The following is a 21,796-nucleotide window of genomic DNA, read 5'->3' as shown; positions in this document are numbered from 1 at the left end:
TGATTCCAAATATAAATCCAGAATAATTGAACGGTTTTAGAGTGTATCAACATGTCTATTTCCCTACAACCTCCCCCCCCCCCCCATATAGACTTCAACTTTTTTATTTTTGCCAATTTGTATGACACGAAATAAAATTTCAGAGTTGTTTCCTGTAGAGGCCGCAGATAGTGGAGGAACTCTGAGTGAGGTGTAAGACTCTTCAGCCCAGAGGGAACCTGCTGACAATGTCTGGTTTGATTCCCTACCTCCCTTTGGTACTCTCACATTTCCTGAGAAGTCAGGGAGGGCAGGACCACCTGTGTTCTACTTGAAGCAAGGATACTTACAGCAGGGTGCTTACTCAGTGTGATTAATGAGATAATGGTTCACTAGTTCGCACATACTCAGTATGATATAATGATATAATCACTCTAATTGGCACATACTCAGTATGCTGTAATGATGTAATCATACTGAGGTATTTAAGGGTTGAGAGAATTGGAAATGAGAAACTCCATCTTTGGAGGCTCTCCTACCTCCTGCACTCTTCCACTAAAGACCAAGGCTGGTCCCGAGATCCTCCAGAGAGCTAGTCCAGACACTATGTTTTGTTGCCCAAACAGGGACCTCCAGAAGGACACTACAATTTTGATTTATATTCCTCTAATTATTAGAGATCTTGAGTATATTTTAATATATTTAAAGTTAATTTTAATTTAACTCAGTTTAAACAAATATTTTATTTTTTACTTAATAGTCTTTTACTTTTTCCAATTACATGTAAAGTTCATTTTCAACATTCATCTTTGCAAGATTTTAAGCTTCAAATTTTTCTCCCTTTCTCCCTTACCCCACTTCTCAAAATAATAAGCAATCTGATATGTTATACATATACAGTAATGTAAACATATTTCCACCTTAATTGTATTATGCAGGACTCAGAAAAGGGAAAAATCACAAGAAAGAAAAAAAAAGTAAAGAGAACAGTATGCTTCAATCTGTATTAGAATCCTAGTGTTAACTCACTATAATTGATAGAAACAATGCTTACTGGTTCATACATTAGAGTGAATCTTTACAAAGTGTTAAGTCACTAGAATTGATAGAAATAATGCTCACATCCTTAAGAGTGTTTACACATTGGCTCACACATTGGAGTTCACAAGTTGGGAGATATCCAAGTTTACATCTCCCATAATCCCACTCTCGGAGGAGGAGTCAACCTTTGAGTTTACACCTCTAAAAGAGCATAAAAAGGAGCTGAGTCAGTGGAGTCAGTCAGTTCGGAAGATTGCCACAAGTCAGAGTTGAGCTAGAGGCAGAAGCTGGCAGAGGCAAAAGACTAGCAACGAGAGCTCTCAGAACCAAAGAAAGCTAACTGGGCTATTTTGGAAGAGACAATAAAAGATTGGATTTTAACTCCTGGCTGTATTTGAAGTGATTTTTACTTTATTTCTGGAACTGAAACTAAGGCTGCCTCCAGGAAATCTCCCTGAGAAACCTGATCTTCCAGAGAACCATCATAGATTATACAAAAGAAGAGAACACCACAAATCTGCATTCAGATTCCATAGTTATTTCTCTGGATATAGTCAAACATTTTCTATCATGAGTTCCTTGGTATTGTTTCAGATATTTGTATTGCTGAAAAGAGTTAGGTCTATCATACTTGATCACTGTAAAATCTTGCTGTTACTGTGTACAATGTAATTTGAACAAATCTTTAGAAAAATGTTTTTCCTTGAGCTTTGACCACTTCACATATTAGTGAAGGTCTTTCAATATTATATATTACACAGTTTGCACAGTAGACTTCCACTGGTGATACTGATGCAGATGCTTCTTTCCACTCAACTATTTTTCATCTGACTATCTTTGTTGATCTCCTCTATCAGTTGGTGGTTAAGAATATCCCCCCAACTCTGGCTGTGAAAGATATTACCAATCTTCCTAACTGTTTTAACTGTGACTTTTTATATTCATGTCTTACATCCATTTTGAATTTATTGTAGAATATGGTATACGGAGTTTAAGTATTTTAAAAATGTTTAGAAAGAAAATTTCTCTATATAATTGACTAGGAAATGTGTTGATCATGGGATTCACTGGTAGTTTTATCTTGTGGCTTTTAATTGTGACCCTGGCTCCTAAAAATTTATTCACAATGGCAATGAGAAAATGGAATTGGCCAGCAGAGACATATACTGTCAGCACTCAGCTAGTCAGATAATTTCTCTTTGAGAAACTGAAACTGTCTCCCAATAGGTGAAAAGACCATTCACAATGAGAGAACCTGGGAGATCATATCACTTACTGAATGTATACACAAAGCCATCTTTTTTTTTTCTTTTAGAATGTTTGCCAAGCAGTTATATGCTCTTGCTGATTATGGGACATATTGAGAAAGAAATAGAGAAACTTCTTTCTCAGTGATCCCATTATGTTCAGCTCATGAAATCTTCTTCCTTTAATTGGAAATAAGTTACTACAGAACTCAACACATTTTCATTAGTAATAAATCCTGCTGCTCATGCAATCTGTTCTGAAATTATTCAGTCTTCCTTAAAGCTAGGCTAAGGTGCCATACTGCTTTTGTCCATAAAAAAATATGAATATTTTTTCCTTCATTTTATTACAAATATGATAAACATCAACACATGATATGTTTCCTTATGAAACTGTGACTTTATTAATGTGTAGCTTTAAAAGAGTATTTAATACATTTAGCATGGCAGTACAAATACTTCCCAGATTATCTGGGTCTCTGTCCTCCTTAAATTTTTTCTGGTCTTTAAATTTTTTTCTCTTTTTAAATTATGAAATTGAAAAACACACACAAAAATTTTCATATACAAAAACCAAAAAAACCCAATGTCTCTGAAATTATAAACTTAATTTGAAATTCTCTTATTTGAAGTTCTGTGACAGTGAATCTCTATTATGTACATCTTGGGCTTTTTAGGATCATAAAAATTTTTTAAAAAGATTACTTTATTTGATTATTTACTTTGATCAATAATTGTATATCAGTTTCTAAAATATAATTTGGCACTTTTGCAGGCAATATACTTCATATAAGGTTGTCCTGATGAATATGATTACAAAGGAAAGTGTTAATACATTACCATCAAATCTTATGATAGTCATAAATGCTGCTGTAATAATACTTGTTTATACACCCATGTATAATATTTTTAGAAACTGAGCTTCTTTTAATGTTCATAGTAATTTTGTGCCTTAGTAAAAAAAATTAGGTTTCAATTGTTGGGAAAGAGTTGTTGGTCCAGGACATGGAAACAATTACTCTAATCTAATTCTGCTTATTTGAAAAACTTTGGTCTGGAAAGGGCTTACTTGGGGTTAGGTGAAGGTGATAGGATGGCATTTATCTAATTTCTAATGAACTTATGTCAGGAGCTTTTACCTGAAATGAAAGACGTGGGTATGCTTTTTAAGATTCCCCTCATTTTTCTCTCTGCCTTTTTTTGCAGTCATAACTGGGCAATTCTGCCTGAAATTCTGAATCTATCATTTTTCACTGCTAATTTTTAGACCTCTTAAAAGTTCAAGATACTAGAAAAGTTAGATTTTTAAAAGAATCTTTAGCTGAATCCTTTTCTTGTGTAGTCATACTCCTTCTATGATTTGTTCTGTAAGCTGATTTTGTCTATCAGATCTACATAGGATATAAAGTTGAAAGGGACCTTAGTGATCTAGTCTGAGTCCTTTATTTAACAGAATGGGAGATAACTTTAGAGGAAGGAAGTAATGACTGCGTATTTAAAATCAGCCGGAGTCAGGAATTCAGGGAAAAATCTTCAATCTTTACTGAAGTGAAGAGGTGAAAAAAGATTGCGATAGCAATATGGGCAAGAAAGATTGCGATAGTAATATGGGCAGCTGCGACAGGAAGCCAGCTAGCAGAGAGAGACCTGAGCTGAAAGGCCGTTGCAATGGCAATGCAAGCAGTCTCTCCTTCCCCTTCCTTTTCCACTCCCCTGCCTCCACCCACCAAAATCGTCATTTCCTATACAACACATCAGGACTTGCACAAAGAGTGGGCAGGGCCATTCTTTCTCCAAGCTTATATATTAATAGAGTATGGTCCAATTACTATTTAGCCTCAAGTGCTTGGGACCTCAGTGCATCAACTTGAGCCTCAGCACATTACAGTCATATGCATACTAAGTAGGAAAGTCAGTATTTGAACATAAGCCCTCAGTCTGTAAACCAAAGCTCCCTCATCATGTTAAATTTAGTTGTACATTTTTTTAAAATTAAGTTTTATTATTATAGAAAAAATTCACATTAGCATTTATTTTCTTTCCCTTGTACCTAATGCCTCACCGCCCCCATAGGAGGAAAAAGGTAAAAATAAAATCCTTGTAACAAATGTGCATAGTCAAGTAAATCATTTCCCATATTAGCTATATATAAAATTTGTCTCCTTTTACATCTTGCGTCCATCACCTATCAATCAGAGAGTGGATAGCAAGTCTTCATTTCTGGTCCTCTGTAATTTCAGTCATTGCAAAGTTTTGAGTTCTTAATTCTTTCAAAAATGGTTCCATGATGATGATAATACTAGCTAGTATTTATGTAATGCCTACTATGTGCCAGTATACTGCATGAATATTATCTCCTTTAATCCTCACAACAATCTGGGAGGGTGTTACTACCATCTCCATTTTACAAATGCGAAACTGATGTGGAATTGAAGTGGTTGGTTAGTTGGTTGCTGTTTTTTGTTATTTAAGAGGACCAAAATGCTGTCATTTTGAGATAGTATCTAAGATGTGATTTAAACTCAGATCTTCCTGACTCTAGGCCTAGCGCTCTGTGCACTACAACACCACCATGCTACCTCTATTGCAATTATTTATCATAGTTGTTCAGTCATTTTTCAAGTGATGGGCACCTGCTTAGTTTTTAGTTCTTTGCTATCACAAAGGAACAGCTATAAAGACTTTTTTTTTTTGCATAATGCACCTTTTCTTCTTTCTCTGAAGTCCTTGGAGAATAAGCTCGGGAGTGATTTCACTGGGTGAAACAATATGCAAAGGTTAGTAATATTTCAATTATAGTTCCAAATTGGTTTCCAGAATGGCTGGATCAATTTGCATCTCCAAGAGGATATACCTTTTTAGCTATGCCCCTTTGAACACTTGGCTATTTCTTACAGGCAGAATATTCTTCCAGTAATTCAAAATGAGGTATCTTGCAGCATCATAACTCAATGATAGCATTTTTTTTTTACTTCACTAGATTTAGCAATTTCAAAATCTTTAACTCTTTCTTATTCTTGGTTTATACTTTAGTCTTTTAATCAGTGTCTGGTTTTGTTTCCTTAACCTTTTTTTTGATTTTTTGCAAATCATCTGAAAAAAGAACACCAAACTTTAGTTAGAATATGGAGTGATATATATTGCAGTATTCTAATATGTAATTCACTCTATGGTTTACTTGCTCATATGTCTAACTTAAGATATCTTTGCTTATTCTGAAAAGAACAAATCTAATTTCTAGGTTGTTAGTTCCTTTATGTTTTTGCTTAGAGTTTTATTTAATAAGAGTTTCCTAATATTTTTCCATCTTTGTAGATTACATTTTTATTTTTTATGATTTGGTTGGACAAGAGGCTCTTACAGATCTGCATAAAAATTACGAAGATTTTTCAAAATATTTTCTAAGTGGAGGGCGTGTATTGCCCAAGTGGTTTATGCATGTCCACATGGGTCTGCCTAGATATGGCTCAATGGGAGGAGAGAATAGATGTCTCTAAAATTTTCTTTGCCCATTCTGTCGGGGAGAGCAGAAGGTTGAGGTCGTAAAGCTGGCTGCTCTTCTCTCCTAGACAGAGGGTACTGAGCTAGAACTAGATGTCACCATAAATATTTTTAATATGTACATATATATATACATACATACATATACACACATGAGACAGCCAAGCCTTTGAAGATTATATAAATATATAATACACATATAATTTTATATATAAATATATTTAAATATATATAAATATAAATATAATCTCCAAAGGCTTGGCTTTCTTTTCATCAGATGTAAGTTATAGAAGAGAAACTCAGTGAATGATAGACAAACTCCATTTATTTTAGTGGCAAACAGAAATCAGAGAAGTTACACCCCATAGAATATGTCAGGCAATACAGAATAAATTAGTTGTCCTATCTGAAACAAGTTATCTCAGCTCAACCAACTATGAGAGTGTCCTGGATCTCACCCAAAAGAGAAATTCCCTAAAGTCTCTCTATATAGTCAGAAAATAGATGTTGGTTTTTGGGAAGATAGATCCTTAAAGAGTTCTCCTCTTCCTTCTCCTCCTCTTCCTTCTTTTCTTAAACCAGAGAGCTCCTCAAAGAGAACCTGAAACCATAGAAATCATTTCTTGAAGTCAGAAGAATTAAGGTCTCACCTCTTACAAAGTCTGCTCCTCAGGCAGAATTATAAAATAGATTTAGGCTATACAAGTATAAAAATGAACAGTTCACGAATATTCCCTTCTTTATATCTGTCCAATGACTTAATAGGAAGTTGTATTTTTTCTTTTTTGGACAAGAATGGCTAAGGCTCTGCAAATGAATGGAAGAACTGGTAGAAACTAGGCTTATGAGTACCTAGAAGAGTTAGAGTACTTTCTAGTTTATTGTGCACCATCTGAAAGATTATAGTCTGATAAAGAGAAGAACTTTCTTTCCTGACACCTCCTCAATGGACAATGTTTATTGTCTTAAAAGGACTTATAGTTTTAGGAAGCAAAAAACTAAAAGGATTTAAAATGAAAATTTATACATTCATACATGATTAATAATGAGTAGTATTAAAATTAAAAATTACAAAATATATCAAATGTTTTAGAGTAAAAATCAGTTTTTAAAATTTTCTTAGATTATTCAGTTTTTTTTTTTTAGTTTTAAAGTTTTAAAGAATATGTGAAAAGTGAAGCACATAGTTCACAATTGTTGATAAATGCTTTATTATGATACTTTTATTCAATGTATTCAGATAACTTACAGTCAGACCCACAACAGAAACAGAAAATACAGGAAATTCCCAAGATAGAGATGAATTTATGACTTAGTCTTTTAATTCTGGATTGTATATTTTTGGAGTGTGATAGTAAACATATAATTATGTCCATAGGTACTTCTCTTGCTTCCAATTAACCAATTATATTATTGTTACCAATAAAATTAGAGACCAGTATTAATATCATATTCTTAATCCTATCTGAGAATGGAAAACATCATTTCAATCTTAGATGACAATTTAACATGTCTAAAATCCATTTTTGTAAACTTTCATCATTTCCTAGTAAAAGAAAAAATTTAGTTTTGTAAAAGTATATAATTAGAAAGCAAGTCTCTTACAAATACATTAATGAATAGAACTTAAGAACATAAACATCAGGTACTTAAAAAATAAAATATAAGGCTATCTGAAACATTAGAATTCCCACTATCTTTGTTTTTTTGTTTTTAAGAATAGTTTTTTCCAGTTTGTTTCCAGACTTCTTTTAGGGCTTTGATGCTTTCTCTCTTCACACATTTCCAGTATTCTTGTATGCCTGGCTGCTGAGGTTCCTGTTTACAACAACAACAAAATCCTAATTTAATAATTTATTATTCATTGCAGCATTTTGTTGAACGCTAACTTTCCTTTTTATGTATACTGAACATTTTATAAGTATTGACAAATCTCTAGGGAAAAAAGGGAGGCAAGGGAATTCAAGGTTTCAAGCCTGGGAGACTCAGAATTAATGGTAGAAATAAAAGAAGCTAAAAAGGGAAGCTATTCTCAGGACAAAAGCCATCACTTTAACATTGGGCATACTGAATCTAGTATGGTACTAATATTATGAAAGTGGAAATTTTACTTACATTATGAGAGTTTTGTTCCTGTTGCAAAATGTTTTTTGATGGTTCATTTTCTTTAAAAAGACCTAAGCATTTCAATACTCTCAATTCATCTTACTATGTGGAGACATATTCACAAGGCTTTAATTATTCTTCAATGTTTATTAAGTTCCATTTTAGCAAGGAGTATTTGCTCTGGATTTAAGACTAGCAATAGTAGAAGAGGCAGTAGTAGCCAGGATGAAAGGAAGTATAAAATTAGAAGACAATGAGTAGGAAACAATCTAATAAGAGCATAGAAAATATGAATCTATGAATATGAAAATATGAAACTATGAATCTGAAGTTTCCTGTATTTCTGGAACTCTTTTGAAATAGTAGTGCTCAAGGTATGGATTTGAGAAGCAAAATAAGTGACAAAGTCATGATAAAAGAAAAACAGGGATGATTTAAAAAATATCGACACTGTGGGCTCTAAGTGCCAGGAAAGGAGACAGAAGGTATTACTGAAATCATAGCAGGATGAAGAATTCTTTCAATGGAGAAGCAAATTTCAAGATGGAAGAAATGATTCACAATGTTGAAGAGATTAAGAAATTTTAGATCTGGATATGCATTCACTGAACACGTATGGGAGAGTACAGTGGTGGGGTCAGAAATCAGTTTTAAGGGAGTTAAAGTGGACACAGACCCTTGTTTGAGAAATTGCATTAAAAGAATAGAAACTCGGACAACAATTAGAAATGGCAGGGTTAAGGAAACTTGGTACCTTTCTACCATCTTTAAGATCTTTCATTGGAACTACCAGAAAATCTCTTATGAGCTAAGGCTGAATGAGGGGTGCATGTAAGGTGAGAATGGTGAGTTTACTTTTCTCAAATCTATCTATTCTACCCCAATCTCCTATTTCCAATTACCTTTGAGACATCTAGAGCAGGCTGTCTAGCAGACATCTTAAACTCAGAATTTATTATTTTTTCCTCCAAACTCTCCCCCTACTCCCAGAGAAGGAAACTCTATCCTTCTGGCCCCTCTGACTCACAGCTGAGAAGTCATCCTGGACTCTTCTTTATCTCTTGTCCTCCATACCCAGGCTGTTGCCAAGGCTTGCCAATTTCATCTCTGCAATATCTCTTGAACATGCCCCCTTCTCTCTTTGGACACTGCCGCCATTCCAGTGCAGGTCCTCACACCTGGACTACTGTACAGACGGTGCTCATTTTATATAAATTTGCATTTAGCTAATTCCTAAAGACTTCTGAAAAAGATCTGTGTTCCCAAAAAACCCCTATGTTAACTTTACTGTACAGTACACCGTGTTCTCTCTCCATTCTTGCCCTTCTGCTAGGTGCTCAGCTTCCACCCCACAAAAAACCCCACTCTCTGGAAAAAACCCTCACACCCTTAAGAAAAACCCAACTCCAAGTGAAAGCAAAACAATGGATTTGGAGAGAGAGCACTGTTTGACCAGATTGGGGCTTGCCTTGAGATCGCAACATTGACAGCAGACCTGTGCTCTACTTCAACCATCCACCATAGGTCTGCCCAACCACCCTTGTGCCCCCACATGTTGCCTGAACTCTCCTATCTATGTCCCTGTCTAATGCCCGTGTATCTGGCTCTGGCTCTCTCTTGTTTCTCCTATTGCTTTTGATTCTCTGTCCTCCAACTGTGTGTTGGCCACCTCCCTCCACAGGGAATAAAACCTCCCTTCCTTTCTCTTTCTCTCCCTCCATTTCCCAATCTGTGGGCAAATCTACATAAAGCAAAAACTGCTTTATGTAGAGGTCTGGTTCATTTATCTACTAGGTGAACTATCTATAATAGCCTTGTGGTGGGGTCTGTCTGTCTATGTCTCTCCCTACTCAGATCTATTTTCTATTCAACGACTAAAGTGATTTTCCTAAAGCAAAGGTCTGATCTTGTCACTCCACCCTACCCTTAATACACACAATAAATTTCAGTGACTCCTCAACTATCCATTGAGCCACCTAGCTGCCCCCAAGGAAAGATTTTTAAACCTTTATAACCTAGTTAGTTCCTTCCTTCCTTTTCAGTCTTTTTATACCTTAATCCCCAACATATATTCTTTAGTCCAGTGACATTGATTCCCTGGCTGTTCCACGGACAAGATACTTCATCTCTGGGGCTCTGAGTATTTTCTCTGGCTGTCCCCCATTCCTGGAACACTCCCTCCTTCCGTGCTGCTACTGATCTCCTTGACTTCTTTTAAGCCCTAACTAAAAGTCCACTTCCAAGGGAAGCCTTCTCTAATCTCTTTTAATTGCAATCCTCCTTCAATCATTTTCTATTTACTCTGTGTATAGCTTGCTTTTTATATATTTCTTTGCATACTATCTTCCCCACTAGATTATAAGCTCCTTGAAATCAGGGATTCTTGTCTTTTGTGTCTTGTTATATGTGCAATGCTTAGCACAATGGTTGGCACATAGTAGGTGCTAAAAATATTTATTTATTGAATGATCATTTGTCATTTTTATAAAGTTGACAAAAATGTGTAAGCACAATTTTGCCAATATACAAAAATAAAACAAAAAAGGAGTGATCTCTCTATCCAGGAAAGATTTTTTAATTTTTTGCTGAGGCAATTGGGGTTAAGTGACTTGCCCAGGGTTATACAGACAGGGCGTGTTAAGTGTCTGAGGCCAGATTTGAATTTAGGTGCTCTGGACTTCAGAGCTGGTGCTCTATCCATTGAGCCACCTAGCTGCCCCCAAGGAAAGATTTTTAAAATAATGGAACATAATATCCCTTTGTAAATCATGACTTAATTTTATATAGTTGTATATCTGCAATGATATTTTAATAGTATTAACCTAATCATCAATCAATCAATTAATGAGCACTTAAGAGTCTACTGAGTGCCAGGCAATATCCTTGCCTTCAAAAAATATACATATCTTGATAGAAGAGACAACCTGAGATACGCCTCCATAAGTTTATATAGAAAATATCTAAAACAGCTACCTTAGAGGAGAAAGCACTAGATTCTGGGGAAGGTGGGAAAAACCAGGAAAGGTCTAGAAGGTGGTATTTGGACTAATTAAGTCTTGACATAAACCAGAGATTTAAAGAGATGGAGATGAAGAAAGGAAGATTTTTAAGGACAGCTATTGCAAAGGCATGGAAACAGGAGATAGAATGTTCTGTCAGGAACAGCAAGAAGGCCAATATCATTGAGTACATTGAGAGAAGTAATGTATAAGAAGGCCAGAAAGGTAGGATGAGTTGAAAATGTGAAGAACTGTGAATTCCAATGAGAGGACTTTATATTTGATCCTAGAGGTAATAGGATTTATTGAGTGGGAGGCATATATGACATGTTAGACTTGTGTTTCAGGAAAATCACTTTGGTGGCTACATAAAATAACTTGAGTGGGAAGAGAGTGAAGGTAGAGCAAGATAGGAGAAAGTGTGATACTTCATGCAGCAGGCGAGAAGCTTGAATAAGACTGGTAGTTACATGAGAGGAAGGATGGCAATATATGTAAGAGATGTTGGGCAGAGATGACAACTCCTTGGAAAGGGGTGTCCTGAAGGATGGTGGTACCTTGGTGAATATGAAGGAAGCTTGGATAAGGGTAGTTTTATTGGGGAAAAGTTAGGGAGTTCTGTTTGTGCATGTCAAGTTGGAGATGCTTATAGGATATTTAATCTGAAATGTCTAACAGGCAGTGGATGATGTGGAACTCAAACTCAAAAGTCACACTCAGGCTGGAGATGAGATTTGAGAGTCAACTAGATAAGACACAATAACTGAAGAAGCGGGCCCAAGACCAGGCCCTGGGAACACCCCTGTAATGGGCTGAAGCTGAGCAGATGCACTGAGGTCCCAAGCACGTGAGGCTATATAGCAATTGGACGATACTCTATTAATATATGCTTGGAGAAAGAATGGCCCCGCCCACTCTCTGTGCAAGTTTGATGTGTTGTATAGGATATTGGATAGAAGATTTGGTGGGTGGAGTGTGAGAGCCAGAGGCACTGCTGTCCAGATTCCTGTCGCGATTGCTCTCACTTCCTATCCTCATTCCCTTTCACCTCCACAAAGAATAAAGATCAAGGACTTTCACTTATCCTGACTCCGGCTGATCTTAAAAATACCCTGGGTGCTAAATGCGGTCATCCTCCCCCCTCCCCCCCCACTTAACTGGCATTATCTAGACTATTATCCAATAAAGGAGACTGAGAAGGAAAAACAGGAAGGAGGAGAGCTGTGACAACCACGCTAGCACCCAGGATACCTTAGGGATCAGCTGGAGTCAGGATAAACAAAAGTCCTTAATCTTTTTTCTTGGTCTTTAGGGGTAGAAATGAAGGGGATGGAAGCAGGATCTCCACAACCTCCTTCTTCCTCATGCACCACAAAAATGACTCTGGCAAGTCTTACTCCACCCCCCTAGCCCCTCCTACAATTCTCTGTATACACCAATCATGGAGCCAGCACATGCTGGGTAGTGGGATAGTGGGAAGGGCCATTTTCCAAGCATATGCCCATAGAGTATTGTCCAATCAGTAGTTAGCCTCAAATGCTCAGCTGTCCTGACCCCAGTGCATCCACCAGACCCGAGAGTTTCAGCCCGATACATTGAGAACCAAGAAGGAGCAAGTCACAACAAGTCAGAGATAGACAGGAGGAGAGAGATATCAACAAATATTGCAGAGAAGCCAAGAAAGTGAGGACTGAGAAAAAGAGAAGTTCATTCTGGTGACTTTGTAGAAAGGAGTTCAGTTGAATAATGAAGTAGGAAAACAGATTCTAGGTTTTGAAGAGCATGGGAAGAGAAATATGGAATGAAAGCTATTGAAGAAAAGAGGATCTAGGGAGGAGGTCTGGGCCCCTTTGTAAGTAAAAGGGCAGGAAGCAGTAAATAGGGAATGATTGTACAGAAGAAAAAGAGAAATAATCATAGTGGAAGCAAACTGCTGGAGAAGATAAGAGGGAATATGACCAAGAGAATAGATAGAACAGGGTTGATTTCAAGGGGTTTATGTGCTTGGATGGGGGGAAAATTACACTTCAAGTTTCACCATAATTGGTTTCCTCTGTAATCTTTTATATCTTAATTTCTGCATCAAAAACCATTGTGAGGAGAGGTCCATAGGCTTCACCTGACTGCCACAGGGGTCCATAATGAACACAAAAAAAGTGAAAAATCTTTGTTGTAGAATGTTTAGACTTAGGATGAAGAGCCACTTTTTTTTTTTTTTTTTTTTTTAAATTTTAAACCAGCGAACAGAAGAAAAGACGAGATAGTTGAGGATGATCTCAGAGGATTGTGAGATGAAGAGAAAATGAGAAAAGCAAGCTCACTGAGAATGGTTTTCGTTTTCTTTATTAAGTATGAGACAATATCATCAGCTGAGAGGGCTGAAGGAGAGAGGATACTTCTGGATGCTTAATGAGAAAAAAGATAGTTTAGAACAGCCACTGTGGGGAATGAGATAAGGAATCAATTGGGAACAATAAAAGGATTGCTTTCTTGCAATAAGGACTAATTGGAATTAGTAACATAAATTTTATATAAGTATTTGAAATTAAGGATAAAAACTGGTGTTTGTTACCAATAAGCCTCGATGCTTCCTGCTTTTTAAAACCCCAAGAAACTCTCCGTGGCTAAGGCAATCATCACCATCTAAATCAAAGATCTTGAAGACAGTGTCCAAAATATTATCTGAGAGTTCCTGGCCTGTTGCCACTTTCACAGCTCTCTTAAACTCCGCTAATAAAAAGAAAACATAAAAGAACATTATATAGATGCCACATGATTGGGGTGTAACACAAGTGGGATTTAATAGTATTTCAGTGTTCAGTGTTTAATAAACTTGAATTACATGAAAAGTCCAAACAAATAATCTTGCAAATATATTAATTTTTTTTTTTTTGCTAAGAACAATAGCATTACAGTGAAAATCTTGGCATGACAATGTTGCTAGAATTTTAAATTTTCATATCACCATGATGATCAAATTAATTCCAACTATAATTTGTATGACAAAATTTTGAGATAGCTACAGAATCTGGAAAATACACTGGAAGTCACCATACTTGCACTTATATTAGGCCTAGATAGGGCTAAACTTACCTCTATCTTTTGGATATTGCTTGATCCACTGCAACAGCTACAGCTAAGTAACACGTTGGATAGAGCATTAGACCTGGAATCAGGAAGGCTTGAATTCCAGCCTTAGACATCTACCAACTAGCTATGTGACTCTGTTTCCCCTTATGCTTCTCTTTCCTCAATTGTAAAATTGGAATCATAATAACATCTACTGGCCAAAGTTGTTATGAAGCTCAAATGAAGTAATATTTATAAAAGGGCTTACTTAGTACAATGTCTGGCACACAGTAGTTGATTAATAAATGCTTACTGCCTTTCCTACTCTTTAATCCAATTCAATTTGTTTAGTCATGCCTTATGCTTTAGACTGTGACTTCAAAAAGGAATATGCATAATATAGATAGGTATTTAAAATGGTCACTGTAAAAGTGACAAGATAGTTTCTTGCCATTTAAAATAATTTTCAGACAAATATATGTCCTGCCTTTGTTTTTAAGAAAAGTATATCCTCTCCAAAAGTGAGAGATCTCTAAAAGAAAATGAATGGTGCTGAAATAATAGAATCAATTTTTTAAAACTATAATAAAGTCAGGAAGATCTGAATTCCAGCCTTAGACACCTATCTATTAGCTATGTGAATCTGTTTCTTTTTATGCTTCTCTTTCTTCAATTGTAAAATTGAAATCATAATAATATCTACTGCCCAAGGTTGTTATGAAGATCAAATGAGGTAATATTTATTAAAGGACTTAGAAGAAAAGTACATTCTTACAAACTGGGTTAAAAGGTCAAGTATTCTGACTGATGAGTTTGTTTTTTGAGAGAAATCATTTGGTTGAAATATGATTTAGAATGACTTATAAAATAAAAGTGTTCATGATTACATTTTACTTGCCTAGTTTAACAGGGCGATGAGCTAAACGAAACATTTCCATTGTGATTGAAAAGTCTTCCAAGTGGGTTGCAAACTTGCAAAATGACTTGAATTCTTCCAAACTAATATTCTAAAAAAAATTAGATTTAGTGAAATTTTGTAAATAGTTTAAGAATTTTCAGGCTTTGGAACAAATATAATTCTCTTTAAAGATGTATCAAATAAATAAAAAGTATAAAAAGAAACTTTTATACAAATGTATATCGCAGAGCTATTTTAAGAACAAAAGTGCTTTATAAATGTAAGATCTAATTATAATTAAGTCTAATTCCTCTTATTTTAATAGTAGTGCCACTAACTGAAATAATGAAATAACACCCCTTATATGCCAGAGAGATCATTAATTTCTTTTCATATCTGTTTCTTGCCTTTTCACTCCCTTTTCCCTACCCAAATGAGGATATTTTCATTTGCATATACAGTTCATTAGATTTTAAGAGTCCAATTAAAATAGTACTTTAAGAAAGTTAACAGGAGAGCAAGATAGGAGAAAGTGTGATACTTCATGCAGCAGGCGAGAAGCTTGAATAAGACTGGTAGTTACATGAGAGGAAGGATGGCAATATATGTAAGAGATGTTGGGCAGAGATGACAACTCCTTGGAAAGGGGTGTCCTGAAGGATGGTGGTACCTTGGTGAATATGAAGGAAGCTTGGATAAGGGTAGTTTTATTGGGGAAAAGTTAGGGAGTTCTGTTTGTGCATGTCAAGTTGGAGATGCTTATAGGATATTTAATCTGAAATGTCTAACAGGCAGTGGATGATGTGGAACTCAAACTCAAAAGTCACACTCAGGCTGGAGATGAGATTTGAGAGTCAACTAGATAAGACACAATAACTGAAGAAGCGGGCCCAAGACCAGGCCCTGGGAACACCCCTGTAATGGGCTGAAGCTGAGCAGATGCACTGAGGTCCCAAGCACGTGAGGCTATATAGCAATTGGACGATACTCTATTAATATATGCTTGGAGAAAGAATGGCCCCGCCCACTCTCTGTGCAAGTTTGATGTGTTGTATAGGATATTGGATAGAAGATTTGGTGGGTGGAGTGTGAGAGCCAGAGGCACTGCTGTCCAGATTCCTGTCGCGATTGCTCTCACTTCCTATCCTCATTCCCTTTCACCTCCACAAAGAATAAAGATCAAGGACTTTCACTTATCCTGACTCCGGCTGATCTTAAAAATACCCTGGGTGCTAAATGCGGTCATCCCCCCCCCCCCCCCCCCCCCCACTTAACTGGCATTATCTAGACTATTATCCAATAAAGGAGACTGAGAAGGAAAAACAGGAAGGAGGAGAGCTGTGACAACCACGCTAGCACCCAGGATACCTTAGGGATCAGCTGGAGTCAGGATAAACAAAAGTCCTTAGTCTTTTTTCTTGGTCTTTAGGGGTAGAAATGAAGGGGATGGAAGCAGGATCTCCACAACCTCCTTCTTCCTCATGCACCACAAAAATGACTCTGGCAAGTCTTACTCCACCCCCCTAGCCCCTCCTACAATTCTCTGTATACACCAATCATGGAGCCAGCATATGCTGGGTAGTGGGATAGTGGGAAGGGCCATTTTCCAAGCATATGCCCATAGAGTATTGTCCAATCAGTAGTTAGCCTCAAATGCTCAGCTGTCCTGACCCCAGTGCATCCACCAGACCCGAGAGTTTCAGCCCGATACATTGAGACCCAAGAAGGAGCAAGTCACAACAAGTCAGAGATAGACAGGAGGAGAGGGATATCAACAAATATTGCAGAGAAGCCAAGAAAGTGAGGACTGAGAAAAAGAGAAGTTCATTCTGGTGACTTTGTAGAAAGGAGTTCAGTTGAATAATGAAGTAGGAAAACAGATTCTAGGTTTTGAAGAGCATGGGAAGAGAAATATGGAATGAAAGCTATTGAAGAAAAGAGGATCTAGGGAGGAGGTCTGGGCCCCTTTGTAAGTAAAAGGGCAGGAAGCAGTAAATAGGGAATGATTGTACAGAAGAAAAAGAGAAATAATCATAGTGGAAGCAAACTGCTGGAGAAGATAAGAGGGAATATGACCAAGAGAATAGATAGAACAGGGTTGATTTCAAGGGGTTTATGTGCTTGGATGGGGGGAAAATTACACTTCAAGTTTCACCATAATTGGTTTCCTCTAATCTTTTATATCTTAATTTCTGCATCAAAAACCATTGTGAGGAGAGGTCCATAGGCTTCACCTGACTGCCACAGGGGTCCATAATGAACACAAAAAAAGTGAAAAATCTTTGTTGTAGAATGTTTAGACTTAGGATGAAGAGCCACTTTTTTTTTTTTTTTTTTTTTTAAATTTTAAACCAGCGAACAGAAGAAAAGACGAGATAGTTGAGGATGATCTCAGAGGATTGTGAGATGAAGAGAAAATGAGAAAAGCAAGCTCACTGAGAATGGTTTTCGTTTTCTTTATTAAGTATGAGACAATATCATCAGCTGAGAGGGCTGAAGGAGAGAGGATACTTCTGGATGCTTAATGAGAAAAAAGATAGTTTAGAACAGCCACTGTGGGGAATGAGATAAGGTATCAATTGGGAACAATAAAAGGATTGCTTTCTTGCAATAAGGACTAATTGGAATTAGTAACATAAATTTTATATAAGTATTTGAAATTAAGGATAAAAACTGGTGTTTGTTACCAATAAGCCTCGATGCTTCCTGCTTTTTAAAACCCCAAGAAACTCTCCGTGGCTAAGGCAATCATCACCATCTAAATCAAAGATCTTGAAGACAGTGTCCAAAATATTGTCTGAGAGTTCCTGGCCTGTTGCCACTTTCACAGCTCTCTTAAACTCCGCTAATAAAAAGAAAACATAAAAGAACATTATATAGATGCCATATGATTGGGGTGTAACACAAGTGGGATTTAATAGTATTTCAGTGTTCAGTGTTTAATAAACTTGAATTACATGAAAAGTCCAAACAAATAATCTTGCAAATATATTAATTTTTTTTTTTTTTTGCTAAGAACAATAGCATTACAGTGAAAATCTTGGCATGACAATGTTGCTAGAATTTTAAATTTTCATATCACCATGATGATCAAATTAATTCCAACTATAATTTGTATGACAAAATTTTGAGATAGCTACAGAATCTGGAAAATACACTGGAAGTCACCATACTTGCACTTATATTAGGCCTAGATAGGGCTAAACTTACCTCTATCTTTTGGATATTGCTTGATCCACTGCAACAGCTACAGCTAAGTAACACGTTGGATAGAGCATTAGACCTGGAATCAGGAAGGCTTGAATTCCAGCCTTAGACATCTACCAACTAGCTATGTGACTCTGTTTCCCCTTATGCTTCTCTTTCCTCAATTGTAAAATTGGAATCATAATAACATCTACTGGCCAAAGTTGTTATGAAGATCAAATGAAGTAATATTTATAAAAGGGCTTACTTAGTACAATGTCTGGCACACAGTAGTTGATTAATAAATGCTTACTGCCTTTCCTACTCTTTAATCCAATTCAATTTGTTTAGTCATGCCTTATGCTTTAGACTGTGACTTCAAAAAGGAATATGCATAATATAGATAGGTATTTAAAATGGTCACTGTAAAAGTGACAAGATAGTTTCTTGCCATTTAAAATAATTTTCAGACAAATATATGTCCTGCCTTTGTTTTTAAGAAAAGTATATCCTCTCCAAAAGTGAGAGATCTCTAAAAGAAAATGAATGGTGCTGAAATAATAGAATCAATTTTTTAAAACTATAATAAAGTCAGGAAGATCTGAATTCCAGCCTTAGACACCTATCTATTAGCTATGTGAATCTGTTTCTTTTTATGCTTCTCTTTCTTCAATTGTAAAATTGAAATCATAATAATATCTACTGCCCAAGGTTGTTATGAAGATCAAATGAGGTAATATTTATTAAAGGACTTAGAAGAAAAGTACATTCTTACAAACTGGGTTAAAAGGTCAAGTATTCTGACTGATGAGTTTGTTTTTTGAGAGAAATCATTTGGTTGAAATATGATTTAGAATGACTTATAAAATAAAAGTGTTCATGATTACATTTTACTTGCCTAGTTTAACAGGGCGATGAGCTAAACGAAACATTTCCATTGTGATTGAAAAGTCTTCCAAGTGGGTTGCAAACTTGCAAAATGACTTGAATTCTTCCAAACTAATATTCTAAAAAAAATTAGATTTAGTGAAATTTTGTAAATAGTTTAAGAATTTTCAGGCTTTGGAACAAATATAATTCTCTTTAAAGATGTATCAAATAAATAAAAAGTATAAAAAGAAACTTTTATACAAATGTATATCGCAGAGCTATTTTAAGAACAAAAGTGCTTTATAAATGTAAGATCTAATTATAATTAAGTCTAATTCCTCTTATTTTAATAGTAGTGCCACTAACTGAAATAATGAAATAACACCCCTTATATGCCAGAGAGATCATTAAATTATTTTCATATCTATAGGTAAAACACATGAACTACAGTGCTATGGGTGAATACACTAAGTCACTTGCCGGTAACCTGAAGTCATAACTGAATACTAAGAAGACACATAAAACAATATAAAATAGCAATCTTTTGGGGGGGGTGGGATGGGAAGAGAGGAATGCAAGCAAGGGTAAGTGACTTGTACAGGATCACATAGCTACTTTCTGCATTATTGTAATACTTGAACAAAACAAAAATTAAAAGGTACTGATTATTTATTGCCAGATACTTTATTTTACTGTAATTTTAGATTTACTTTCTTAAAAGCAATAATTGTATTACTGAAAAGCTGATATAAATTAAAATTTTATCTATTCCATGAATTTTAGGAATTTCCTGTGTAAGGCAACACAACAGCCCCCTAATAGTTCTGGTTTGGTTTTATTTTTTATATATAAGATTTTCTTAAAGCAGAGAATACACACTCACTTTGGTATTACTTTTTGAAGTGCCATAGTTTTTAAAAAAATAATTTTTTTTGGTCAATTAAGGATTACTACACTTCATGAATGTGATATTATAGCTTTAAACTTTATAGATTAAATTTTTAGGGATAAGTGCTACATAAATATGCAAATATTATGTCATAGTACTGTAGGTTTATTAGTAACTAAAATAGAAATAGTCATTTATTTATTTAAAAATGATGATAACATTACACCAATGTAACTCAAAAACTTTCTAAATGCATACAAACCTTCGAAATTCTTTATAATGAAGCTTCTTTTTTCCTCCTTTTCCAAAGAAGTATACTTGAAGAGTGGTATTAATTCCAGAATCTTCTTCTTTTGATTCCTATAATACCAAATTACTCATTTATTAATTATGAATAAAAACTATTTTACAAATTCAAGTGAATTAAACAAGCATTTACAAAGTATCAAAGATATGCACAGTATTGTGCTTTAATAAAATATTCTCTAATTATAAAGAGTTGATATTAATTTCATTAGTGTGTGTGTTAGATGAAGGGAGGGAAACGATGAATATTCTTATAGGGATATAGTCTGGTTCTGAGATTTCATTGGTACAGCATCTGTGTGTGTGTATGTGTGTGTGTGTGTGTGTGTGTGTGTGTGTGTATGTGTCTGTCTGTCTGTCTGAATCTCTTTCTGTCTCTCTCACTCTCCCTGAAATTTAGAGTCTCAGAGAATGGCTCAATGAGTGGGCCAGAGGTGGGAGTTGAGCCCCCCCTGGAGAACAACTTTCTCTCCACTCCCCCACTGCTACAAGCTCCCATTCCTATGTATCTTTTAAGTTGACACAGTGCTTTTCTTGTAACAACTTGCGAGGTACTCATGCATTCATATTCTCATTTTACATGGAGAAATGAAGGTCCCACCAGACAAATCTTGATCTTTTAAGAAAACAGTAATAAGGCATTTGATCAGTTTTTGTGGAATGTTAAAGAACATTCACAGATCAAGCAACTAATCAACAAGCATTTATTAAACCCACCTACAGTGTATCAGGCATTGGTGATACAATTAAAATGAAAGAAATACCTAGGAATTTACATAATAAGAGGAATGACAACAAGTACATGTACAACAAGCACACAGAGAATAAATACATATAATACATAAAACAAAGTAGTTATATACAAGTTAGATGAGGGCACTAGCAGATGGAGAGTCAGGAAAAGTTTATGTAGAAAGTAATGCCTGACCTAGCTGTACCAGATCTAAAACTATGTTATAAAGCAGTGGTCACCAAAACCATTTGGTACTGGCTAAGAAATAGACTAGTTGATCAGTAGAATAGGTTAGGTTCACAGGACAAAATAATCAATAATTATAGCAATTTAGTGTTTGACAAACCCAAAGACCCCAGCTTTTGGGATAAGAACTCACTATTTAAAAAAACTGCTGGGAAAATTGGAATCTTGTATGGAAGAAACTAGGCACTGACCCACACTTAACACCGTGCAACAAAATAAGTTGAAAATGGGATCTAAACAAAAAGAATGAGATTATAAATAAATTAGAAGAACATAGGATAGTTTACCTCTCAGACTTGTGGAGGAGGAAGGAATTTGTGACCAAAGAAAAACTAGAGATCATTATTAATCACAAAATAGATAATTTTGATTATGTTGAGTTAAAAAGTTTTTCCTTGCAGACAAGATTAGAAGGGAAGCAATAAATTGGGAAAAAATTTTTACATTTAAAAGTTCTGAGAAAGGCCTCACTTCTAAAATATAGAGAGAATTGACTCAAATTTATAAGAAATCAAGTCATTCTCCAATTGATATGGTCAAAGGATATGAACAGACAATTTTCAGATGAAGAAATTGAAACTATTTCCAATCATATGAAAAGGTGCTCAAAATCACTACTGATCAGAGAAATGCAAAACTCTGAGATACCACTACACACCTTTCAGATTGGCTAGGATGACAGGAAGATAATGAAGAATGTTGGAGGAGATGTGGGAAAACTGAGAA

At 35.5% G+C, this 21,796-nt stretch overlaps 1 protein-coding gene across 1 annotated transcript in view; it reads right to left on the bottom strand.

Moving 5' to 3' along the window:
* Positions 1–6,962: 6,962 nt before the first annotated feature.
* The window catches only part of MICU2 (mitochondrial calcium uptake 2), a 170,239-nt gene continuing 155,405 nt past the window's right edge, over positions 6,963–21,796 (bottom strand). The window contains exons 8-13 of the mRNA XM_051990680.1: positions 20,048–20,145; positions 18,925–19,025; positions 17,528–17,685; positions 14,841–14,943; positions 13,446–13,603; positions 6,963–7,586 (exon numbers count right to left, since the gene is read on the bottom strand). Of these exons, the coding sequence (XP_051846640.1) occupies positions 7,482–7,586; positions 13,446–13,603; positions 14,841–14,943; positions 17,528–17,685; positions 18,925–19,025; positions 20,048–20,145 (723 nt within the window). The 3' untranslated portion in view covers positions 6,963–7,481. The remainder of the gene's footprint in view (positions 7,587–13,445; positions 13,604–14,840; positions 14,944–17,527; positions 17,686–18,924; positions 19,026–20,047; positions 20,146–21,796) is intronic.

This window comes from Antechinus flavipes, chromosome 3 (assembly GCF_016432865.1).
Source record: "Antechinus flavipes isolate AdamAnt ecotype Samford, QLD, Australia chromosome 3, AdamAnt_v2, whole genome shotgun sequence".
Lineage (NCBI taxonomy): Eukaryota > Metazoa > Chordata > Mammalia > Dasyuromorphia > Dasyuridae > Antechinus > Antechinus flavipes.
This window is presented reverse-complemented; position numbering and strand designations above follow the sequence as displayed.